The 24,324-nt window shown below is 41.4% G+C and overlaps 2 protein-coding genes across 3 annotated transcripts; both read right to left on the bottom strand.

Moving 5' to 3' along the window:
• Nucleotides 1–3,507: 3,507 nt before the first annotated feature.
• sec63 (SEC63 homolog, protein translocation regulator) lies at nucleotides 3,508–15,720 on the bottom strand. The gene is made up of 20 exons (XM_031321911.2): nucleotides 15,431–15,720; nucleotides 14,324–14,423; nucleotides 12,761–12,875; nucleotides 12,430–12,542; nucleotides 12,231–12,292; nucleotides 11,168–11,226; nucleotides 10,984–11,034; nucleotides 10,748–10,856; nucleotides 10,021–10,115; nucleotides 9,740–9,872; nucleotides 8,954–9,046; nucleotides 8,714–8,859; nucleotides 8,443–8,590; nucleotides 7,909–7,991; nucleotides 7,648–7,716; nucleotides 7,340–7,495; nucleotides 7,071–7,244; nucleotides 6,079–6,279; nucleotides 4,535–4,639; nucleotides 3,508–3,746 (listed from the first exon to the last, which is right to left on the bottom strand). The coding sequence occupies exons 1-20, from the start codon at nucleotides 15,552–15,554 to the stop codon at nucleotides 3,609–3,611; spliced, it is 2,274 nt and encodes a 757-aa protein (XP_031177771.1). The 5' UTR covers nucleotides 15,555–15,720; the 3' UTR covers nucleotides 3,508–3,608.
• A 762-nt stretch (nucleotides 15,721–16,482) lies between these two features.
• On the bottom strand, nucleotides 16,483–24,001 carry iyd (iodotyrosine deiodinase). Of its 2 annotated transcripts, none has more exons than XM_035995353.1 (6): nucleotides 23,898–24,001; nucleotides 19,689–19,901; nucleotides 18,239–18,436; nucleotides 17,922–18,081; nucleotides 17,394–17,550; nucleotides 16,483–17,256 (listed from the first exon to the last, which is right to left on the bottom strand). In XM_035995353.1, the coding sequence occupies exons 2-6, from the start codon at nucleotides 19,885–19,887 to the stop codon at nucleotides 17,074–17,076; spliced, it is 897 nt and encodes a 298-aa protein (XP_035851246.1). In that variant the 5' UTR covers nucleotides 19,888–19,901; nucleotides 23,898–24,001; the 3' UTR covers nucleotides 16,483–17,073. The 2 variants fall into 2 exon arrangements, with proteins under 2 accessions (XP_035851246.1, XP_031177778.1); XM_031321918.2 differs by having other exon boundaries at nucleotides 19,689–19,893; nucleotides 23,888–23,980.
• Nucleotides 24,002–24,324: the final 323 nt, after the last annotated feature.

The raw sequence follows: 24,324 nt of genomic DNA, 5'->3' as shown, positions 1-24,324 counted from the left end.
AGAGGGAGAGACAGCACGGTAAATGAAATAGCAGCACTCAATCTAAAGATGTTCAGCCCCCTTTTGATAACCCCAAAAAACTCCTTGATAGAGATAAAGTGTTTGAGTTGAACACATATTTTATGATAGGCTACATTGCTTTTTATTGTTTCTCATAATAATAGTTATGGTATAGCTATAGGCTATTAAGATATGCTTTGTGGTTTCACTTCATTAGCCAAAGTACATATTTAGCCTCTCTTGGATGGCAACATGTCTTTCAATCATATTGGCCAAGTCATGTTATCTTGAGGAACTGAGCCCAAATTTGCAAAACATACTATCAGGGGATTCCCACACCTGTTCACATGAAGAGGAAACTGGTCTGCCACGTGAGCACTATAAAGTAGAATAATTAATATGCTAAGACTAGAGTTTGACAGGGGCACAAGATTATAATTAGAATAATGCAGGACCCACCTTAGTTGATATTGTGGTTTTTAACAGGTTTGAAATTCATTAAATTACAGAAAAAAGAAAATCCCATGACAGGCATCCTCTCTGGGATCTAACATGCCTGTCTGTAATTAGCTACCTACAGTCTATTGGGAAAATAATGACACCATCTCATTTAAAAGTTTTTATTTGAAATGATTTTAAATACAAATAATATACTTTTCCATTTACAATGACAGTTCCTTTGTAAACAAAAGTGGCAGATAGATAGTCATTATTGGGTAGTTTGTCCAAACTGAGGCGGCCTGCCGGCCAGTCGCCTGGACGAGGTCTGTCATGGGAGAGATGGTGTCGCATTTAACCTCACTGCAGTTTTTTTTTTTCCCACACAGCGTAAATCACTGATGCTACATTCTATTGCAGAGCGATCAATACTCAGAGTACAATATAACCTGTTAGCATACACCTGCTTTGAACACAGTTACGGGAGAGTAATGGCGTGCATGTGAGTTTGTGTGTATGTGGTGTCGGGAGAGCGTGTCCAGAAATATTCATACCTTTATCTCTCCCACACTAACATGACACACAAGTATATACGGCAAAAGAAAACTTGTAACTGTTGAAAGTAGATATTCATGGTAAAAGATTAGTCATTTCTTTTAAAACACTGTCAAGTCATCAACATACAGGAGGAACCCATAGAGCTAAACAAGGAAGCTCTGAATTTTTCTTTTTTTGCACTCATGAGTCTAACACATGTAAAAACCAAGGTTAGATTGGAACAAAACAAGACAATGTGTTGCATGTTATAACTAGAGCTTAAGTGAGATAAAAAACTAATTTTGAATGAAAGGGGGTTCTTTTGGCTGGCCAGAACTGCTCTGTATTCCATAGACAGACAAACCTTTCCTTCTGAAATGGCAGTTGCACTAACAAAACTGAGCTTGTTCCACTTTAACGCACAAAGAGAAAATGCGCTGGACAGAATCTGCTCAGTCTTACACGAAAAGTTCCTTTTAACAGGTTCTTGTTAGCAACACTTTCATTCAGATCATGAGTGCTGTGCGTGTCAGGGACCTCATACTCCAATCCCTTTAACACAGGGCCCGTCACATCATATCACGTACGATTGCTAATCCTCTTCCAGCAGACAAAACTTCTTATTAGAGGCTTTGTCATAGCAAGATCAGTGATATGTATACCAAGACTGGTGGAGCTATAGGTTACTATGAAGAAACAAAAAGAAAAACACTTACAAAACACAAAAGAATTTTTTTCTGCTTTCCCAAGAACCACTGGCGCATAGCACCCAAGGACTTGTACAGTATGTTGTGGTATTTCAGTTGTATTCATAAGGCCTTTTTGGACAATGAGTATACACTGGAATGTGCTACAATTGTAAAAGGAAAAAAAAAAGGATGAAGAGAAAGGAAGTCACTTCACTGGAAAGCCACAAGTATGTATCAGTATCTGAGCCCCTTAAAGCGTAACTCTCGCCAAAATGCAACCTAGGGTCTTTTTGTGAACGTACCCGAGTCAAACTTTCGTTTAAAAGCATATTTAGGACAGAAGCGCCACTTTTAAGATGTACTGTATTTTCGTTTTTCAGTCATATGGCCTTTTGAATGAGTGTAATAGGGGCACTTTTATGCTAACCTCAAAATAGCTATTTTTAAAACACTAAGAAGGCTCGACACAACATGAAACTTTGCTCCAAGTATCACCAGGGTCTCTATACATGAACTCGAGCATTGAGAACATTGTTTGTGTACACAGAGTTTACTAAAAAGAAAGGTTTTGAACAACTCACCGTAGCTCTTGTTGTTTCCAGCCGCTACCACCTCGGCAGTCAAAACGAGTCGATATCAAAACAAGTAGCCACAGATTTAGTATATCCCTTGTGCACCGGTGTAGTTCATGTGTAGAGCCACTGGTGATACTTGGAGCAAAGTTTCATGTTGTGTCGAGCCTTCTTAGTGTTTTAAAAATAGCTATTTTGAGGCTAGCATAGAAGTGCCCCTATTACTCCCATTCAAAAGGCCATTTGACCGAAAAACAAAAATACGGTAAATCTTAAAAGTGGCGTTTCCTTCCTAAATATGCTTTTAAACTAAAATTTGACTCAGGTACATTCACAAAAAGACCCTAGGTTGCATTTTGGCGAGAGTTATGCTTTAAAAAGACTGAAAACTCACAACCAGAATGTAGTATATGGACAAGAAGAGTACTCAATAATTCAAACAAAACTTAACACTGCAAGTTTTGCCATTTCCCCCTCCCCATTATACTTGAGGTCAATTCATTTCAAGATCCACCTGTTTTCAACCTTTTCAAACAGTTTGGCGTGGATCTCAGGGGCAGAACAGGCATCGTTAACAGAACTGACTGGAGATCAGTGTCTGTAGACGTCTCCTTAAACATACAATGAGTATAAGTACATACAAGTGACTGGCTGGTTTTGACAGCGAAAAAAAAAGAAAGAAATGTGAAGAGACTCAACTGTGCCCCCATGTGCTGAAAGGAGCAAACGTCCCAATGGTTGATGTGATCCGCGACGAAAAGGGCTAAGGCTCACTCTTCTGCAGTTTTAAGTGTACAATAGAAAGTATCATTTGCGTGGAAAACATCAGTGCCGAGTGATTTTTAAAATTAGGAACGAGAGCGATGTCATGATTTCCATATGGATGTCATGTATTTTTGTAAATTTTGCAAACGGAATTAGCTGTTCTACCTCCCCCTCTCAAGAAAAGAGCCCAGATAATAGGTCCTTCAGTCCACAGTGTGTCAATCTTTCATACCTGTACAAACACATACAAGGTTACAAACACACACACACACACACACACACACACACACACACACACACACACACACACACACACACACACACACGGGCCTGGGTAAGTATTCACAGGATTCTCTTCCGCCAGCAACGGAAAGTAAATGAACAAGTCTCTGTAGAAAAGGGGAAATGGAGGGGAGGGGGTCGCAGTCCATGAAAAGAAAAAAGGGAAGGAGAAGAAGGAGGGATCTGTGTGTATAAATTGTCCCCGGTAATTCTGTGAGTGTGTGTGTGTGCGTGCGTGTGTGTGTTGTGGGCACAGCTTTGCTGCTCCTCGTTCGCTGCTCTTGGGTGCTGTTGGGGGGGGCTGAGTGTGTGTGTGTATCCGCATTCAGTCGTTGTCCTCGTCATCGTCTTCACTCTCCTCGATACCGTCGCTGTCCTCCTGCTCCTCGTCCTCCTCCTCCGTGTCAGGGATGTCCCACTGTGGGTGGTTGTCCAGCATGGCTTTGGCCTCGTGGACCTCCAGCTGGGAAAGCACAAGATGTATACGTATAAGAGCATGGAACTCCTACGTTTGGTCATTTAACAGAGGCCATTACTAACTCTCTAGTCATTGACCATTAGAGTGCAGTATTCGTCAACATCTTGACTTGTTTCAACCGTTTCACAAATAAAGCAGCAATGTCTTATACATTTAAATGACACTGGACAAAAAACAAATGTTAAACTGCAAACTGAATGTGCAACAGAGAGCATGCGGAGTCACCTTGTCTAAATGAATTACATAAATCACTTTATGCACTGTGGACAACCTTTCAAATAGCATTGAAGGTATGTTCTCATTATCTCTGAAACTCATCAATGTCTGATCGATTACAGCAACAAGTGCACTCTATGTTAATGTCTATCAGGTTTTATGAAATAACAGTAACAGTTTATGCTCCATTTGGCTTGTAACATATGCGTTTGTTCCTAACACCATGACAGCATATTAACACCATTGTTCAGCGAGCTGCTGGTGCATTTTGGTGGTGGCCGCTGGCGGGTCTATTGGCTCAGCCGATTGGCAGGCAAACTGTTTTGGGCAGTGGCAGGAATCCTCCAAGCAATCACACTCACACACGCAATCTCACACACGCAATCTCACACACACGCAATCACTCACACACGCAATCACACACACACGCAATCACACACACACACACACACACACGCAATCACACACACGCAATCACACACACACACGCAATCACACACACACACGCAATCACACACACGCAATCACACACACACACACACAGCTTTTTTTGTCACCTTGAGTGGTTTGATCTGGTCCAGTCCCAGGTAGGAATCAGAACGAAGGATGACAGAATATTGGTAATTGCCTGTTTTGGAGGGGGCTGGAAACTTCAGCTCCACCTGGGGAACAACACACACAAACAGCTGTCAAATCTAATCACAGGAGCACTCCAGGTGAGGGCATGATTGCTGGATGTATTAAGTATAGTGTGAAAGTAAAGCATGTTAAGGCGATGTTACTGTTGATGGCTAAATAAAATGAACACCACATAAAGAAACATGGTGACTGTTATCAGCAGTTAACCAATGTTCGCCTTCGTCTTTTTCTACGTCAACAACAGAAACAGTAAGCGAAGCAACAAAAGGAGGCAGACCTGTAAAAGGACAAAACACTCTTACACTGCTGAATATTAGGAACATAAAAAAAGACAACGTGACGTTACTGATGACGCACTATCGTTGAGCTGCAGAGAGAGACGCAGTGGTAGGTAATCACAAATGAACCATCTAAGGACAGAGGATGTCCTGTGCTGTACAGATTGTAAAGCCCCTTGAGGCAAATTTATGATTTGTGAAATTGGGCTGTATGAATAATATTGACCTGACATGATGATGGGATCCAACTGTAAATATTAGACTAGCATTACCTCAGGCTGCGATTACTGTTGTGCAATTTACATATGGCAAACATCTAATTATCAGCACAATGAGGCTAATTATTATTCAGCGGGTGAGCTGCCCCTTCCTTGTTGATGAAAGCAAATCTGCCCTCCCTAAAAAAACATGTCTGTCAAACATGCAGCGCATAAGCAGCCACACAACACAAACAACAGAAGGAATTGGTGAAGTGACAGACTAATTGATTGTTAGACAGTGAACTGTTCTGCATGGGCGGGTCACCTCTTGCCATAACATTCCTTCCCGGACCAGAGGTGCAAAATAAACACACACACGCACACCCTCCTCTGAGGGAAATAATGACACAAGTGCAAAGGGTTGCCTAGCAACAGGATGTGCAAGAGGCTACGGTGCACAGGAAACAAGAACACACACACTTCAACTTATTAAGACCTTTCTACTCCAGACAGATTATAGCATATGCCACATTACAACCACAAAGTATTTTAATATAATGTATATATACAATTTTGATAAACAATTCATGGTTTAAGTGATTTATCAAGAAGAAATGCCAAACATTTGCTGGTTCCAGCTTCTCAAATGTGAGGAGTTTCAGATTTTTATCAGTTCAATATCATTGTAAATTTAATATATTTTGGTTTCGGTCTGTTTGTTGGGACAACACAAGTAATTTGAAAAATGTCACCTAGGGCTCTCAGAAAATATAATGCCTCTTGACGGGTCAATGTTATGCTATATTATATACTACAAATTAATAGAAAATCTTGACAGAGTCACACTCCTGTGTGTTAGCTAAACTAGATTTGCCTATTTTTACACACACACACACACACACACACACACACACACACACACACACACACACACACACACACACACACACACACACACACACACACACACACACACACACACACCTCTTCTGTATCTTTTAGTGTGCAGACGTGGTAGGGCATGGAGACCAGGGTCTGATCTCGGCGGTCAGCGATGTAGAGCCACCACCACTCCTGCTTCTCCTCGGGGAAGTAGAGGCTGTAGACGGGGTGCGTCACCTTGGACTTGGTCTCCAGCAGGGCCCGCTCTCGCCGCTGGATGCTTTGCTGCAACGCCTCCCACTCCTGACGGGCAGGTGTGGAAGAGTGGAGGATTAGGTTGGGTACAGATGCAAGCAGTGATTCCTTTTCTTGTGCATTCATTAGCTTTACTGGGAAATCAGGGCCTTGTGTTTTTTTTTCTTCTCATGTTTAGGAAATACGGTGCACAGACTGAGCGCTGCATTTTAGTGCTTCCCGGTGTGGAATTTATTAGGACTGAAACACAAGACCCATGATGACCAAATGATATCTTCATCATATTGCTTAAGCCTTAGACCAGTGGTTCCCAACCTGGGGTCCGGGGACCCCTCAGGGGGGCGGCAAAGATCACAGGGGGTGCGCAAGTCTTTATCTGGTTTGAGGTTGAGGTAAAAAAAAAAAATATTTGCACATGTTAAACAAATTATGATAATACACTAGAATATATAATGTATACAAAAGTCTGTATAAAAACTATATATTTTTGTTCTCTCTTAAAATTGTAGGCAGGCTACTTAGTAGGCCAAACCTCCGGGACCTCTTAACCTGTGACCCTTGCTGTCATCAGGTCAGCTGCTAGCTGCCATCATCCTCGTTTTTCCTGCCGCCACGGCATCACTATTTTATGAATGAAACATAGCGGAGAAACGTGAAAGTGCTGATAACTCCTCTGTATCAAAAAAGAAAGTAAGGCTCTATCTCGAGAGTTACCTCAACTTCGGTTTCGGAGGGGGGGGCTCAGCTTTACTTAGACATAAGTAGGGGCGGTGCCAAGGAAAAAAGGTTGGGAACCACTGCCTTAGACCAACATATGCCCCCAGTTCAAGTTCTCTGACCTCTTCATCGTCGCCAGCTATCTCGTCCACCTCTGTGTCGCTTTGTTTGTCGCTGTCTTCGTCTCTCTCGCTGGGAGAGTCCTTGTTGGCTTCGCCCTCGTCCGACTCGCTGCCCTTGTCTGAGACCTCGTCCTCGTCCTCCTTCACTGCTGCTGCTGCTGCTACGACGACTTCCTGTGGCATCAACATCAACAACAGCAATTTATGATTTAAGCGGCGGTTAAATGTGTGTAAAAAAACACCAAGCAGCAACGTGATTGGATACGTACATTTCCTGCCACGTTGCCATTGGCCTGTTTGGTTTTGGCGGGTGCAGGAGTGGCCTTCTTCTTGGTTAATTTTTTCTTCTTGGACTTGGCTGTCTTCTTTGCCCCTTTACTCTTGTTCTGCCACACTTTTGTTTTGGTTTTACTCGAGTCTCCCTGCTGCACAGACAGATAAAATAAGGTTAGGTAAACACTTTTTTTTATTTATTTCTTGAACCATAAAGCTAATAATCTTGGCTAAATCAGACACGAACAGAGTGAATGTGTGTCTAAATGGGTCTGAGTTGACATGTGCTGTGTGTTATCCTTACTGCTTCCTCTGTGGTGGCAGCCTCTTCTGTTAGACATGGTGTTGAGTCCTGCTCCTTTTCAAACACCTCCTACGTAGACACAGTACACAGGATACAGTTAACTCATGCTTTTCAACAATGCATGCAGTCAACAGTACACTCTAGTGGTCATCCACAGAAGTGTGTCTCCAAGGGCACATACAAAAATCCATTTGATTCACAAATGTTTTTTTTTTAGTAACTCATTCATATGTCAGATAATGGCAGTCAATCATTCCTTACCGCCATCCGTTTTCTGGTTAAGGTGACAGTTACTGTGACAATAGAGCCTGCTGTGATGTTATTGCTGTCTTCATCATCAAGGACTGCAAAGACAGGAAGAGAAAATAATATATATCGTTTAATAGCCAAATGTTTGACAAAGACGAGTACAGAATCAGAACAGTTCCACAATGCATTTGTGGTCATTATTTATAATCTAACTAATTAGCAGTTAAACTAGACTGCCTCACCTTTTTCAAGCTGCATGCAAGACTTTGACTGAATCATCTCCAAAGAAACTGCTGTCATGCTTATGCGATCTCACTACATTTCACGCTATATGTTATGCACCTTTCTCTGTGTATTAATGCTATCTTTCCTATACTCCATGGTTAAGTAACACCAGCATCTATAATGACAACAATCATACTTAAGTGAAGTATCATAAAATGACCAAGACTAAGATGGAACTACTGCATGTGGAGGTGCAGACATGTCACAGGTCAGCTGGTGGCCAAACAAAGTGTGTTTGTATGCGTGTATTTTAGGACTAACCCTGCAGTTTGGTGTCCATGGTGATGTGAGGGAAGCTGCCCAGCACAGACAGGACCTCGTCGTACTTCTCCTCCCCCAAGAAACGCAGCATGCTGCGTCTGTCCGAGTCCTTGAGACTCACCAGATCCTGTAGGCTCCGGACTTTATACTAGAGAGAAGAGGGACAATTATCCATTGACCCATTGTTCGACTAAAACCTCTCTTCATCTTTTTTCTCTTGAAACTGCTAAAGTGCCATGTATGTGTGCACGCACAGACAGTGTGCAGTTACCTTCTTAGAGATGCAGTAGCGGAGGTGCTCCTCCTCAAAGTGGGGCAGCTGCAACAGGGGTGACTTTGACTCCTGTAGACCCTGCACTATCATTTGGGTCAGCTTCATACAATTCTCTATGGTTACCAGCCGAGGAGCATGGAAACCTGAAAAGCAATGGGCAAAATTATCAATTAAGTTGTTATGTGGGTTGTGAGAATTGTATTCAAAGTGATACCTGTGTGTGTGTACACACTGTACCTCCTCTGCTGTTGGCCATCATGGTAAGCTGACAGCCCACGTTGATCATCTCCTGGAGAAGAGCTGGACTCTTCCTCACCACAAACCTCTGATCTGGAACCGACACAGACACAGACACACACACACACACACACACACAAACTTCTAAATAACATGTCCCTGACCGTCCTCATATTTCATATTATTTTATTAGGAAATCTTTTAAAAAAAAAAAAAAAAAAAAAAAAAAAAGGATAGCATTATTACGCAGTTAATGTTTGAATATTGCCCTCCACTTCTAAATGTCATTAAAAACTTCCCAGTGTCTGGATAACATTCACAAAAGTCCCAAGTGTGTGTTCACATCATACAGTGTATTAACTACTGCAGCTCTAACTCAGCCTTCTCCAAAACAACACAACTTGCCAGAATTGTGATCTTTACAGTTCACAAACAGCTGGGGAAACTACTCTAAACAGATTGTCCTAGTTGAGCATGTAACCTTTCCTGTGTGCAGGAGTGTAAACATATAAACAGGGTAGGGTTGTGTATTTGTAATGAAATCGTACGTCTTCACGACATCACTCCACACAGCTTGTGCAGCTGTTTTGTTTCCCATTTTTGGAGCTCTAAAGAACCAGTTGCTGACCACTTGCGTTGCTCTGGAGAAGGCTGACATGAAGCTACATGAGCAAACTCATTGTGCTATCATGTGAAAGGGTTACCACATATTTCTTCCAAGAAACTTTCATCTGAAGAGACAGCAATTGTAACATCTCATTGGATCGTAAAGCATTAGAGTCTTACCTTCCTCCAACTCCTCCGATACTTCCATGCGTGCCAGATGAGCAAGCACTAAGACCCTGGCCTTCAAACTGTAAGGATAGCAGAATGGAGGCTCCTTCTTCTTTACATTGATATTTCCCAACTCGCGAATCAACTGCAAGACAGACAGGAGAAAGTTAATCTGCCCTTGTTAAAGTTGAGTTCTTTTTGAATTTCTCACACACAGATACAAACGTTTGCAAGTCGGATAAAGTTGTTTACACACATGTATACATACATAGGCATTTGTGTTCTTTCATTACCTGTGGCACTTCAATGTTGTCTGTTGGTCGTATGGTGGCATCTTTATTGCTGCGAGGGTCAAACTCGAATGCTGCGGTCAACACCATGGCTAACCCTGGAGGGCAGAGTTGACAAGAAACAGATTCATGAACTTGTTTTGTTAGGTGAAGAGAGAGAGCGAGAGAATCCATTGCTAATCATAACCGTTTCCCCAACTTAAACCATATTAGTCTCGCTTTGCCAGACCCTCCCCCAAAGCGCGCAGGAGGAGGGTCTGGCTACTCCACACAGCATTCGGGGATGGGAGAAAAACGTGCTCTGGTTTAATGGCATTTCTTTAAACCAATCAGAATCATCATGGGCGGTGCTAAACTCCGCACAGAGCCGCTGCAAAATAGTTGTGCGAGAGAAAACTCAGATTGGACAGATAGTCTAGCTAGCTGTCTGGATTGACCTTGCAGAGATCTGAGGAGCAGTTAACAATAGTCCTCATAAATCCACCGGAGTTTAAAATTCCAACACAAAGAAAGCGGAAGGAAATGGAAAATACATGCATGCGGAGGAATTTCCTGCAGCACCAGAGAAATCCTGGAAGTGGAACGCGAAGGATATAGACTAAAACCATATTAACCACATGAACACTCATTGTATCCCAGTTTTACTGCTTGTACAGTTTAAACTGTGGTTGTATCTGGTATTCTTGTTTTACATATTGCGTGACACTGCAGTATAGGAAGGGAAACTCACGCTTCATGTTCATGTTGGGCGTCTTGTACATGAAATGCATGAAGAGCTGGGTGGTGTTGATGAGGATCTGGTCTCCGCTGTATCGGATGGAGCGGTACCACCATGTGCCCTACAATATAGAAGCAAAAACAAACAAAAAAGGAATAGAAAGAGAGAATGAGAAACCCTGGGATTGAAAAAGAAGAGAGGGCATCCGTTTCATACAATCTACTGCACAGGAGACGATAGGGACTTACCACAACAACAGGAAGGATGACCATAAAGGCTAGTCCATATACCAACAGCACCTACAGAAGAAAGCAATACTCTTTGGGTTATTGATGACATTGGCGCACTGCTACTAGAATACAAAAACATTTCAAGAAAATTACGCTAGGTTTATCAGTTATAACAACATTGGCATAATCAATAATTATATACCAGCATAGAGTTCTTCTGGTCAACAATCCAGGCAGGCAGGGCAATACCAAAGCTGGTTGCTAGACAGGGAGACATAAGAGGCAATGGACAAAAATGGCAAAATCTCATATTGCAGTAAAGCACCCTGCAACAGCACTGGGCTGTGTGGCAACTTTAGCCTCTTTCAGATCAAGTAGTTACAGGAACGTAGTTGTAGGAACAGTCCACTTCTAAACAGTTCTACTAACTACTCTCCCCCAAAACCGGTTTTGCCATTTGCATTCGCACTGGCCAAGTGGCCATAGGAACTGTTAGGAGGGGTAAGTACAGCAACGGTCTTTATAGCGTCTTTATAGGATCCTCATAACGGAGTTCGAACGGCGGCATTTAAAGACTAGGCTGGAGTACTTAACAGAGAAACACAGAAGACGAAGGCCCTAGCTTAATATGATCCTAATTAATATGATGGAAGAAGATAGAAGAGCAGAGCGCAACAGTCAAACGAAACAACGGGTACGTTTAACTGGCATTAACAATTAGCTGGTTGAATGCGTGATGTTCGTCTTATGAGTTAGCATACGTAGGCGAATTGCAACAGACAGTGAAGAATATGCACGGTTTGTGTTTCAGACGTTGCTAGGTCACTAAGGGTTCCTATGCGGAAAAGGGAAAAGGAAAAAGACCCTGCCCTGAAGCAGGAGCTGAAAGAGTTACAGGAACTGTGGTCAGAGGAATTTAATAATCCCCAAATTGGTCCAGTCGGAACACGAGAGGCAAAAGGGTTCTAGGAACGTTATGTTCTAGGAACTGCAAAAATCCCTCCGGTCGGAAAGAGGCTTTTGTGACACCATGAGAGTCTGAAAGATTACAACCCCCCCTGTCCCCCCCCCCCACCCACACACATATTTTCATTGTAGGCTCAGCTCTTACTGGAATAAATTGGGCTGCCATGTTTTAATTCATCTTCCCTTGTTCAACACATTCCTGACCACAAGAGGCTGGCTCACCAGTATCGAGCAAAGAAGGTGTGGCAGGCAGCACATAAAAAATGAAAATGTGGGAGATTTAAAGTAGCTTCACTCACCCCCTGGACCATCTGGGTTACCATATATTTCCCAGTTCTGTCGTGACTGTTCATTGGTTAAACTGCAGAAAAAAAGATAAATAAAAACTTAAGGAATCGCCTAAAAATTCTGGCTTTTCAATTACTGAATCAGTTTATTGAATATGCAAATGAAGTCTTGCTGCCTGGCTTACAAAGTCAAGACCTGACTGACACTTACGCAGCATAGGCTTTGGCAATTCTCATGAATGTGGCCTCATTACCACCTTTGTCAGGATGGTACTTGAGTGACAGTACACGGTATTGCTTCTTGATTTCTGACAGCGATGCACCCTGGAGACAGAAATATGTTTATAACTCCTTACCACACAGGTGTAAGTAGCAGATACAAATTAAAAATAGAGAATACTATGAAGTCTCAAAAGTCCTGAAAGATGATATTTTTATCTTGTGTTTTATCTAAGACAAGTTATCTTCGTCCCACAATATAAAAAGTGTCTTTTGGGAGGCTGTGTAGAATACAGCAGACTTTATGTTTTGTGTGTGTTTACCGGGTCCAAGTTGAGGACTTCATATGGATTATACTCCTGGTACTCTCTGTCCAGTTTGGACACCTTGTAGGCTAGCAGCAGGAACACAGCCCAGCCAAACAACAAGGCTGCTTTCCTGAAAATGGCAACACACACACACAAGCATGAAAAAGATGTCACACACAAACGTCTGGATTTGAACCTGGGCCGCTGGCAAGGACTAAGCCTACCAGGTGAGCTAGAGGTTTCCCCAGGCCTGTCTCATTTTTACAAGACATATAACTGTTTGGAGTTAGGATATTATGCAGAACCAATCTGCAATCCAAACTAGCCCTCAGCATTTAAAGTCATTTGAAAGACTACAGGAAGTTTAATCTACTGCATAGTGCAAGTAGAAGGGCAGGACCTGTTTTGACGTTGTTGTTTGGTATTTATGCATAGAAGTTGAACTTGTTTCCATGACAATGGAAAACCCTATGGCCAGCTCTGCAGCATCCGTTGCCATGGCAACCACTCACTGGCCTGAGTTGTCTGGGTGGCTTTACCAGGAAAATACATGATGGATTCCCATACTAAACACCATGGTTATGATACAGTTTGTGAAAAGGAAACAGATGCTGAGATTTTGAGAGAAAAGCTGATTCATTCCACCTAATAAACATGCTGGATGCTTCCACCAGCTTTAGTCACAAATGCAACCATGCAAATGAAGAATTTAGGAATTTTGAGACTAAAAACAAAATGTATATCTCGTGACAGAAGGAGTGGAAAGTGAACGTATGAAGACAAACAGACGAGGAGGCAGAGACCGAACAAAGTGGAGATGCTCAGACAGAAACACTGTGACGGAGGAGGCAAATGAGTGAGAGAAAATAGGCAGAGTGAGACGCTGAGCCGCACTTGAACACCCATCCTTCCATTAACCCACACACGCAGAATGAACAAACAACACTGAGAAAACAGGGTTGTGTTAAGAGAAATTTTAAACAGTACAACACAATGTTTACACTGACAGCACACGCTACTGAGCGGTTTACACATGAAAACAACATAAGACGAATTTGTGCCAAAAATGACCCAATATAAAAACACACTCATGAGCTTGAGTCTGCCTACGTTATGGACAGCGTGGCCTTTGCCTCATCGTCACACAATGACGTCTCTGTCCATCTGGAAACACTCATTGAGTGAATCAGTAAGATATCAGGAACAGCTCCATGACTGAAGGATGTATGAGTGAGCTTTCTCAATGCAAATAGCTCAGGCATGTCACAGGGGTGATGTGACATTTGACAACAAAGGAGACGGGAGCATACAACCAAGGAAACAAACCTGTTATTAAACTACCAAGCAAGTTATGGCCAATCATATGTCAAGAAATGTAAACATCATTAAACTGAAGCTGCACTTGGACTAGTTCCATAAATAACTACAAACAGTGAATAAGTCAAATGTATAATCAACTCAAGTCGCCTCAGACCAACTTTAAGTAAAACGAGCATAAGAATTCACCCTTCCTGAATATGTGTACACATGGTATTTATTTTTACAACGAAAACTACAAACCCAAATCATTGGACTCACTTTAGTGTTGGGACAAAGCTCTGCTGTGACTTCATCAGCCTGAGTCGGTACCACAGGCACCTGCCATGTACCCTCCTCAGGCTCTTCAGACGCAGTTGTTCTGGTAAGAGGATGGACAGAGAGAGATTACTGACACATTAGTACCATCAAACCAGTCACAATCAGTACTGATAGTTGAAGTTAACAATCTAAATCAGGGCCAGGGGTGAGTGATATTTTCACTGAGAATATAGGGCTATAATTACTGTGGATATGTTAACCAAGCAGGGAGAGGCAAATGTTAGCTTCATTCAGCTAGAAATAGGAAATGTGTATTAATGTTTTAATTGTTAATGCCATGATGTTAACTAAGATAGCCTAACTAAAAATACCATATTTAGTCTTAAATCAACATATCAATATAATAACTGTTAGCAACGTCATAAGCTCCAATCTATGGTGACCCGTCATTCAACTATTCCCAGTAGACCAGCTGAGTAAACTTTGCTAGCATATGTTAACGTGACATAACCCATGTTAGATATGACTTGTTGTTAACCGATAGGAACAGATAGCTGTAGCTAGTGACTAAGATATGGATATATCGGGATAAGGTCAATAAAGCTACAAAGGTAAACTTGAGAACCTGCAAAAGTGCTGCCTTTTGGTATCGAAGCTCTATCTTAACTAGCTAACGTAAACCAACACTTAGCGATAGCTTAATTTTCACCCACTGATGAAGGCAATACTGACTAGATATGTGACATTAAAACAGATGGATAACCAATGGGATGGTAATTGGTAAAGCTGGTGTGGTAGCTAACTGTGTTAACACTGACTGGCGTGTACTAAACTCTGAACAGTGAAAGAGACGTGGGCATCATATATGCAACGTTTGCTATCTTGAAATTACAAATTAATGTAACGTTAAGGTTGGATTAGCTCGTACAGCCCTCTGCATCTAGCTAGCTAGATATCAGCAAACTAGCCAGATTAACAGACGGCCAACTGGTGAGCTTTTAACGTTAATTTACAAGACAAGCTGCTGACTGAACACTTCACGTTACACTAGCTGTGGTTAGTAAGTTAGCTAGCTAAGTTAGCACTGAGTAAGACATCGGGCCTTACCAGCATTCTGATCCCGGGGCCAGAGGTAATATGTTGCTGGGATCACAATAAGTCCGACGAAGGACGTTAGGAAATAGAAAAAGGTGTTGCCGCTGTCATCGTACTGGAACTGTTGCCCGGCCATTTCGTAGCGGCGCTTGGGTCGCCCTTCTTCTCCACCGCTGCGCTTCCCCCTTCTAGCCCAATGTGTGCGACTTAACGGACCGTAAGCTAGCCAACAGATAGCATCCAGCCAAGACAGCTCTGATTATCGGTGTACGTGGTGTACGCTTGCGCAATGTGGCCTTTCTTCTTCTTCACTGGGTGATTCAATGATTTTGTGCTTTTCATTGGCGCTACTGACCCCTTAGGTGGCAACATAGGCAGGGCAGAGATGCGGAGTATGACTTTTTAAACTCTATTAAAGCAGTCAAATGGATATGACGTTAGACATAACATACCCGATGACTTCATTAAGAGCTACATGGTCAGATTCTGCCACTCTAACACATACTGTAGTAGTAAAGAGATGACTTAGAGGTACAATATTCTTTCAGGGTTGGGTCATAATTTTGTTTGTCTTGCATTGCCAGACCTACCTTTTGTAGAATACTTATTATTGAGTAGCTATTAGCCTATATGCTAAAATAACAAAGATATAACTATACCCCACTCATCAAGAATCCCACTCTGAAAACATGCAGTGTGGTAGGCCTACAGCTACATATAATACACATAATCGTGTGCATATCTATACATTATGTATAATAATAATAATAATAATATTAATAACAATAAGAGATACTTTTATTAATCCCCAAGGGGATATTACATTTTAGGGTTAACCCTAACCCTAACTGATGTGGAAAAGAAAAAATATAGAATAGCTATTTTAATGTAGTTTTTTATTATTTACATTTCTGAAAAAGAAGAAGTCTGGTGGGCATTATTATAAGACGAACACATAACTTAAACTCTTTATTTGATGCCCAAGGACATTACATGTCTGAACTATTTTGGTCAGCTCTGTTATAGTTACAAAAAGAAATTACACAAGCAATCACAGAGCAAACAACTGAAAACAGATTGTACTTTATTCTTGGCAGCAGTGCTGGAACCCGTCTAGATCTCAGTTTGTTTAGTAAGAGTGTGGTTGACCTTTTGCTGGTTTAACTGATTTAACATTTGTACCAGTGGATATTATATCGCAGTGAGATGTCATCCCATATAATGATGCACAATGTTTACACCTGTTTCTTTAAACCATAACAGTGTGTTAAAATGATTAGGATTAAGACACAAAATGGACTGTAAAATATAGTAGTATGATAAAACAAAAAAAAAGGAATTACCTTTATTAAATGTTTATTGTTTGCATCGAATAGTAGTTCTACTAAGAGAAACTCAACAGGATTGGCTGTTTATTTCCCCATTTATTAACTCTGGACATATCAGAATTAAACAGTCTATATGGCTACTTTCCCTTCAAAATAAAAGTAATGGCATATTAAACTATGCTTGTCAATCAGGGGTTTATTTTGAAGTCTATGAAGAGATTGATGGCATCCATTTTAAAACATTTCTAATCACATTAGGTTATATGTTTTCAGCTGTGGACAAAGAAGATGATGGAGAAAAAAAACATTCTCTGCAGACTGATTTTGTTATATGTGCACCATAATATCATCCAGCGGCTTGCGTTTTAAGTCAGGGACTGTAGCGTCAGAAGCAGGATAACCTACAGGAAGTAAAATCAACAGCTTCTCGTTGGCTGGCCGTTTGAGGAGGAGCCTGAGCTGGGGGCCACAGTTTAGGGGTGTCGTTGTGACGGTGACAAGACCCACGTTCTGATTAGCAAATGGACAGAAAGAACAGTCATTCAACTGCTTTACCAGACATGTAAAGTACTAGTTAATCCTTAATTGCATGCATTTATAAGTGAATCCATATAGTTCTATACAATCTTAACTCTATTATTATTTACCTGTAATGCAGCCAACAGTAGTCCACAGGATATGGAGACACTGATTTCATTGTAGTAATGTGTCCTTTTCTTGCCGTTTGGTAGAATCCCATAGGTCTGTTTGAAGACGAGGACTAGATATGGAGCAACATCCAAGTACTCCTTGATCCAGTTTGTCCTGCATGAAGGAGGATGTTGTGAGAAAGAGGGAAGATGTGGGTGAAATTAGAAAATAAGGTTAGACTTTGCATTGGTCCTAAATAACCCATAATCATTGCGTATGTTAGGCTTACATTTAGAATCAGGGGACAGGCATTGAATGCTGTCAGTGCAGTTACAGTTGGTTTATCGTGATTTAAGCCCCCAACATCTCCTGCCTTCCAGGCAGTGCTGCCTGGAAGGCACTAGGATTAGGCAATGGTTATGGTTATGGTTAGGTGCCTTGAAATCAACAGTCGCAGCGCTGCCTGGAAGGAGACACTGGGGGCTTAAAACACCATCAAGCTTACAGTTGCTTGTTCTGTGTGTGGAATAAGTATAGGTCCTCACTTTAACTTGGCCAAATCATGGACCCACTTGTCCCCCATCCTCTGACGGTAGTTGACCTCCTCCTCTTCTTCCACTATCCGTCTGATCTTGTGCTTCGTCTCTGGGTCTGACACCACAACAAACGTCCAGGGCTCTGTGTGTGCTCCACTAGGGGCCGTACCTGTCCAGAGGAAGGAGAGGCGGTGGGGCAAGTAGTCCGAAAATAATTAGAAAGACCCAAACATTACATAGCTGCATCTAACTCTAGACCAATTTTATTTTTTATTTTGTTTGATAGCAGATTAAAAGTGGCCCATTTGTTTTAAATTTGCCCATGCCTGCAGTGCGGATGACATTATCGATGACTTCCTGTGGGAACGGCTCTGGGCTGATGAATCGGACAGACCTCCGCTGGTTCATCAGAGTGTACAAATCCTTGGATCTCGCCAGCATCGTCTCCTCTGGGTAACGTGGTGGTGAGTAAGGCACATGTAAAAGGTCTTCATCCTCATTGCTGTCCGCCCAATCACCATCCTCTAAAAAGGTTGACAGACAGAAAGCAGGACCAGTGAGCAGCTTCAGATATGAAAATTGTAAATTGTTAGGTGTAAATAAGGGCATTTGCAAAATCAGCACTCTTGCATTGTAATGACGAGTTAAAGACATATTGGATAAGGCAAAAAATAATGATTCCATTTAAAACTTAGATGACATTATGTTGACACACACATAATGTACGGATACTTTGTGACAGACTGGCACCTTACACATTATAACACATTATTCACCCCATACTGACTATTAAGCACAATTATTATACACCAGGTCTTTTAAGCTCATTTCTGTCTGTTGTAGCCAGAGTCGACTTAACCTGCTCGGGCGCATGCACATTGTGTACATTGTTTAAGTGCACTCTTACCTTAAAGTACCCATCAAGTACATCGCAGACTACAACAGTCAGCTTCATTATATTTTGCCTGCTGCACCAGACACCTTTTTTTTTAATTAATCACAAACATATTTAGAATGCATCATGTAAGCATCATTTTCTGTATGCAATGATGTATATTATATTAATATTATATTATTGGATTACATTTACTGAAGCCTTTATGTGTAAACATTGAATGTTAGCTGGTAAAGGGCGGGCTTATTTTAACTACTTCATATCCCGCTGGGTAACTTGTCAATTTGCCCGGGGAATAAAGTTTTAATAATGTAGAATGTAATCATTTATTAGTTGATTATATGTTGTAGGTCTATTGAATCTACAAAGTAACTAGTAATTTAAGTTATCAAACAAATGTAGTGGAGTAAAAAGTACAAAAAGTTCAAGTACCTAAAAAAGTGTACTTAGTTTGGTTACTGTCTACCACTGGTTATGTCTCATAACGCAGGCAGTTTGTCATACACCATTCTACTTGAACAACCTTTTGGAAACCAGGTACAAAGGTGTAAAACTAACATTTTCAAAGTATTTATTTTGTGCATAATTTCATAACTGCATGCTTTTTTAATTGAATTGGAGGAAAGATAGTCACTCTCTCTGTCGACGTCAATTTTACGTCCACACATGCTAACCCTAGGCCACTTACCAGCTGTAAATGAATAGCCTATATGTCCAAAACAACACATAGGCCTACACTTGACAAAGGGTTTTTACATTGTTCCAAGTGTGTTTATATTGTGATGATATGGTGGTTTGGCCAAGGCTAAATATCATTAGTTTCAACCAGCCTGTAAAAAGTTAGAGAAAGTAGGGGAAACAAGTTTCTGTTCAGCTCTTACCGCCCTCTTTTGCTGTGATTTCTGTATCGTCCTGTAAATCCTGGTCCACCCACGGTCTAAAGTCCGCTTTTGAAGCCCCTTCGGTTTTTCCCGGGGAGGTCGAGGTGGTCTTCGTCTCCCGTGACCCCAGCAGCATGAAGCCTATCACCAGGCACAGGACCACCACCAGAACAGGCGTGAGGACGGAGAGCAGAACCATGACTGCCGGTGTTGTGCCAAGGTAGTTATCCCCGCCAGGATTTGTACCCCCTGGCCGCGGGGGCGCGCGTGCACTCATAGCGGAGCTTCGGTCCCCCTACAGGTTGTCTCATTGGAACTGCAGCTGCAGCTCAAAGTTACATAGTGCTGCTTTAACTGCTGCACTTTGAATTGTTTAACTGCTGCACTTCGAATTCACCTCTTAAATGGAACAAATAGCGACGTGGAAGACTCGACAGGGTTTTTATTTATCAACATAAATACGTGTATTTGTCTGTTACATTAAGGCGACGGATGGATTGTTTAATGCGTCGTTTATTACTGTGGATTAATCGACAGTGCACGTCCAAAGTTCCATATTGACATGCAGCATGTCTGGAGATGTGCACCAGTGCCCAGGCCCGACTTCCCGAGTTTCCAGCCGCGAGGACCCTCTGAACATATGTAACTACTGCCCAATCAGTATTCTGCCTGTGATCTCCAAGGTTGCTGAGAAATGTGTATCAGAGCAGCTTGTTTCTTTTTTAAATAATGGTCCATTTAATCGTCATCAGATGCAGTTTGGCTTCAGGGCCCATCACTCTGCGGAAACAGCTAACTGCTTCTTTACAGAGACGATCCGAGCATTGGTTGACAAGGGAGGTGTTGTTGGCGCTGTGTTTTTAGACCTTCGTAAAGCATTCGACACAGTCAACCATCAGGTCCTTATTGCCAAACTGTCTTATTTTAATTTCTCCCCGTTAGCAACAAAATGGATTGAGTCATATCTAACTGGTAGAGAACAATATGTTTCTGTGAGCAGTAATCGTTCATCAGCTCTTGGCTTATGCACAGGGGTACCACAAGGATCGATACTTGGTCCGCTTTTGTTTAGTTTATATATTACTGATTTGCTGTTTGTTTGCCCAGAAGTCCAAACACTAATGTATGTGGACGACACCATAGTATATTAGCACGCCAAGACAAAACATCTGGCTGCTGCCAAACTTACCACAGCCATGGATCAGATCACCAATTGGCTAAATCGTTCTTGCCTTCAACTTAATGTAAATAAAACTGTAGGAATGTTCTTCACAAAAAGACAATGTAACATTGTGTCAAATATAACCATCTCAGGGCAAAACATTATGATTGTGCCACAATTTAAGTATCTGGGCATTATTATCGACTCTAATCTTGCTTTTAAAGCACGTATTAAGAAAGTGTGCAATAGGGTCAAGTTTAGCCTAGCAAATTTTAAATATATTAGAAATGCACTAACTTTTAATACTGCCAAATTATTTATGGATGCCATGATTATGTCACATCTAACATATTGTCTGACAAGCTGGGGACAAACTAACAGCTCATCATTAAAGCCACTAGCTACTCTTTACAAGAAAACACTCAAAGTTTTGGACCAGAAGCCAAACAGCTCGCATCACTGTATTATCCTAAATAACCGTAAACTGCTGAGCTGGGAAGATGTAATTAATTACAAAAACATCTGTCTGGTGTACAAAATTCTGCATAACACTGCTCCTCCTCCTTTGAACTCATTCATAACCCAACGTAACAACAGAAGATCACTAGAAGCACCGCACGAGGTGACCTTCTAATTCCATTCAGGAAAAGTACATTTGGCCAATTATCATTTTCTGTTATGGCATTACAAAACTGGAATTTATTGCCCACTACAATCAAAGATATACATACATATTCCACCTTTACAACACACCTTAAAACATGGCAGTCCGATAACTATTACTGCACACATTAAACTGTCAGATGTGATGTGTGTTTGATGTGACATAGTCATTGTTGCTGTCGCTCCATCTCTGCTGCCTGCCTCTGTTATGTCTTGTATGTGCTTTCGATGTGGCCTCTGGACCACAGCCCCACCAGCCGCAGCTCCACTGGCCGCAACATCAGGAGCACTTCAATACAATCAAGCTGTTGCTGAGAAATGTACGTATTATATTTCAATTTTCAATATACAAACAAATAATTTTCTTGTCTGTCCTGTCTCTGTGACCAACATGTCTCCAAAAAGTTGGGACAGGGTCATGTTTACCTCTCTTCATCACCTCCTCTTTAACCAAGCATCTGGGAACTGAGAAGACCAATTTTTTTTATTTTTAATGTAAAATGTTTTCCCATTCTTGCTGATGTAGGATTAAATGTGGGTCATTTCATCACTTCTTTTCTTAAAGCATTTCACAACTTTTCCAGTCTTTTGTTGCCAGTGTGTCCCAACTTTTTTTCAACGTGTTGCTGGCATCATATTGAAAATGAGCACAGAAAATTAAATAATTCTATTCAAATAAATATCGGGTTTCGAGGTGAATCCTCACATTCTGTTTCTATTTACATTTTACACAGCGTCCCAACTCTTTTTGGAATAGGTGTAGATTATTGTCATTATATAATTTTACATTGTTTTTGACAGATGTACAGGATGCTTGGGCGGGACGGGATGCCCATGTCCTGCTCTCAAAACTAGGGGCCTATAAATTATTTTATTGGGACATTAAGAGGACATGTTCCCAACATGGAGTTGGAAAGTGAGGTGAGATGATCTTATTTAAACATTGTGCACATGTTTGGTAATTACACGTACAGGCTAATTTGTATTAATGTAGTATGTATGTATGTATAAGTATGTATATTTGACATTTGTATCTGTAAAGGCCTATTTACTGTATGTATTTTTTAATACAGCTTTTGAACTGAATAAAAAACAAACCAAAAACACACTAATACACACGAGGACAGGACAGACCCTTTGCATGTTAGGGGAGGGGGATACACATTTTATCAGGTGAAAAAACGGCCTGATATTTTGTGTATCCCCTATGTAACTTTTGCTAGAAAAGAGCAGACATCTCCATATTATCTCAGGTTGTTCACTGTGACCTGGAAAAGACAGAAAATAACACACATGAGGACAGGACAGACCCTTTGCATGCTAGGGGAGGGGATACACATATATCAGGTGAAAAACAGCCTGACATAATGTGTTTCCCCTATGTAACGATTGCTGGAAAACAGCAGACATCTCCATATTATCTCAAGTTGTTTATTGTGACCTGGTAGACAGAAAATAACACACATGATGACAGGACAGACCCTTTGCATGTTAGGGGAGGGGATACACAAAATATCAGGTGACAAAAACGGCCTTATATTTTGTGTATCCCCTCTGGTGCTATTGCTAGAAAACAGCAGACATCTCCATATTATCTCATGTTGTTTATTGTGACCTGGAAAAGACAGAAAATAACACACATGATGACATGACGGACCCTGCATGCTAGGGGAGGGGATACACATTATATCAGGTGAAAAACAGCCTGATATAATGTGTATCCCCTCTGTAACTATTGCTAGAAAACAGCAGACATCTCCATATTATCTCAGGCTGTTCACTGTGACCTGGTAGACACAGAAAATAACACACATGATGACAGGACAGACCCTTTGCATGTTAGGGGAGGGGATACACATATATCAGGTGAAAAACAGCCTGATATTTTGTGTATCCCCTCTGTAACTTATATGGTATACAGGTGAACAAAGCGGTTAATTGAAAAGCCATATTAAACTAAATTAAATTAAAATAGAAATCACGTTAGAGGGCAGGGAGGGACGGATTAGCAAAGACGAGTACAAAATATTGTTCATAAACCAGCATGACTGACATAGACAGGCCTATCAGTCGGCCTATGTAGCTATGGTGCATGTCAATATGGAACTTTGGAAAACACTGTCGATTAATCTACAGTAATAAACGACGCATTAAACAATTCACACGTCGCCTTAATGTAACAGACAAATACACGTATTTATGTTGATAAATGAGACCCTTGTTACTATGGAAAACCCGGTCGAGTCTCCCACGTCGCTATTAGTTCCATTTAAGAGGTGAATTCGAAGTGCAGCAGTTAAACTCCACTTTGAGTGCACGCGCGCTCCCGCGGCCAGGGGATACAAATCCTGGCGGGGATAAGTACCTTGGCAAGACACCTGTCGGGAGAGAAGAGGATACGGGTACTCAGCCGAGTGCATACCTGATGTTATGAAACCCTACTGTTACCTGGGATGGGTCTAAATGCTGAGTCAGAGCTATGTTAGCTTTGTTAGAAATGTTCCCTCAGCTTGCAGCTCAGCCCCACTGCGACCAGCAGCTGCTAATTTATGTCAAGAAATCCGACTATGGCTAACATATAGGCTAGACTTTAGTTTTTACATGTGCTACAAAGTTAAAACTCACCTGTGTTGAGGCCTCAATGCGTTGTTACATTGAGCCTGAAGTTCACGTCTAATGCACTTACTCTTAAAGCTATAGTGCGTAGTTTCTGCCGTCCCCACGAGGAATTCTAAGTAATTATTTTAATAATAATTAGTAATGATCTTCACTCGAGTTTCTGCGCGGGAAAGTCACCGGACGCCACAATCT

Source organism: Sander lucioperca, chromosome 19, assembly GCF_008315115.2.
Source record: "Sander lucioperca isolate FBNREF2018 chromosome 19, SLUC_FBN_1.2, whole genome shotgun sequence".
Classification (NCBI taxonomy): Eukaryota; Metazoa; Chordata; class Actinopteri; order Perciformes; family Percidae; genus Sander; species Sander lucioperca.
This window is presented reverse-complemented; position numbering and strand designations above follow the sequence as displayed.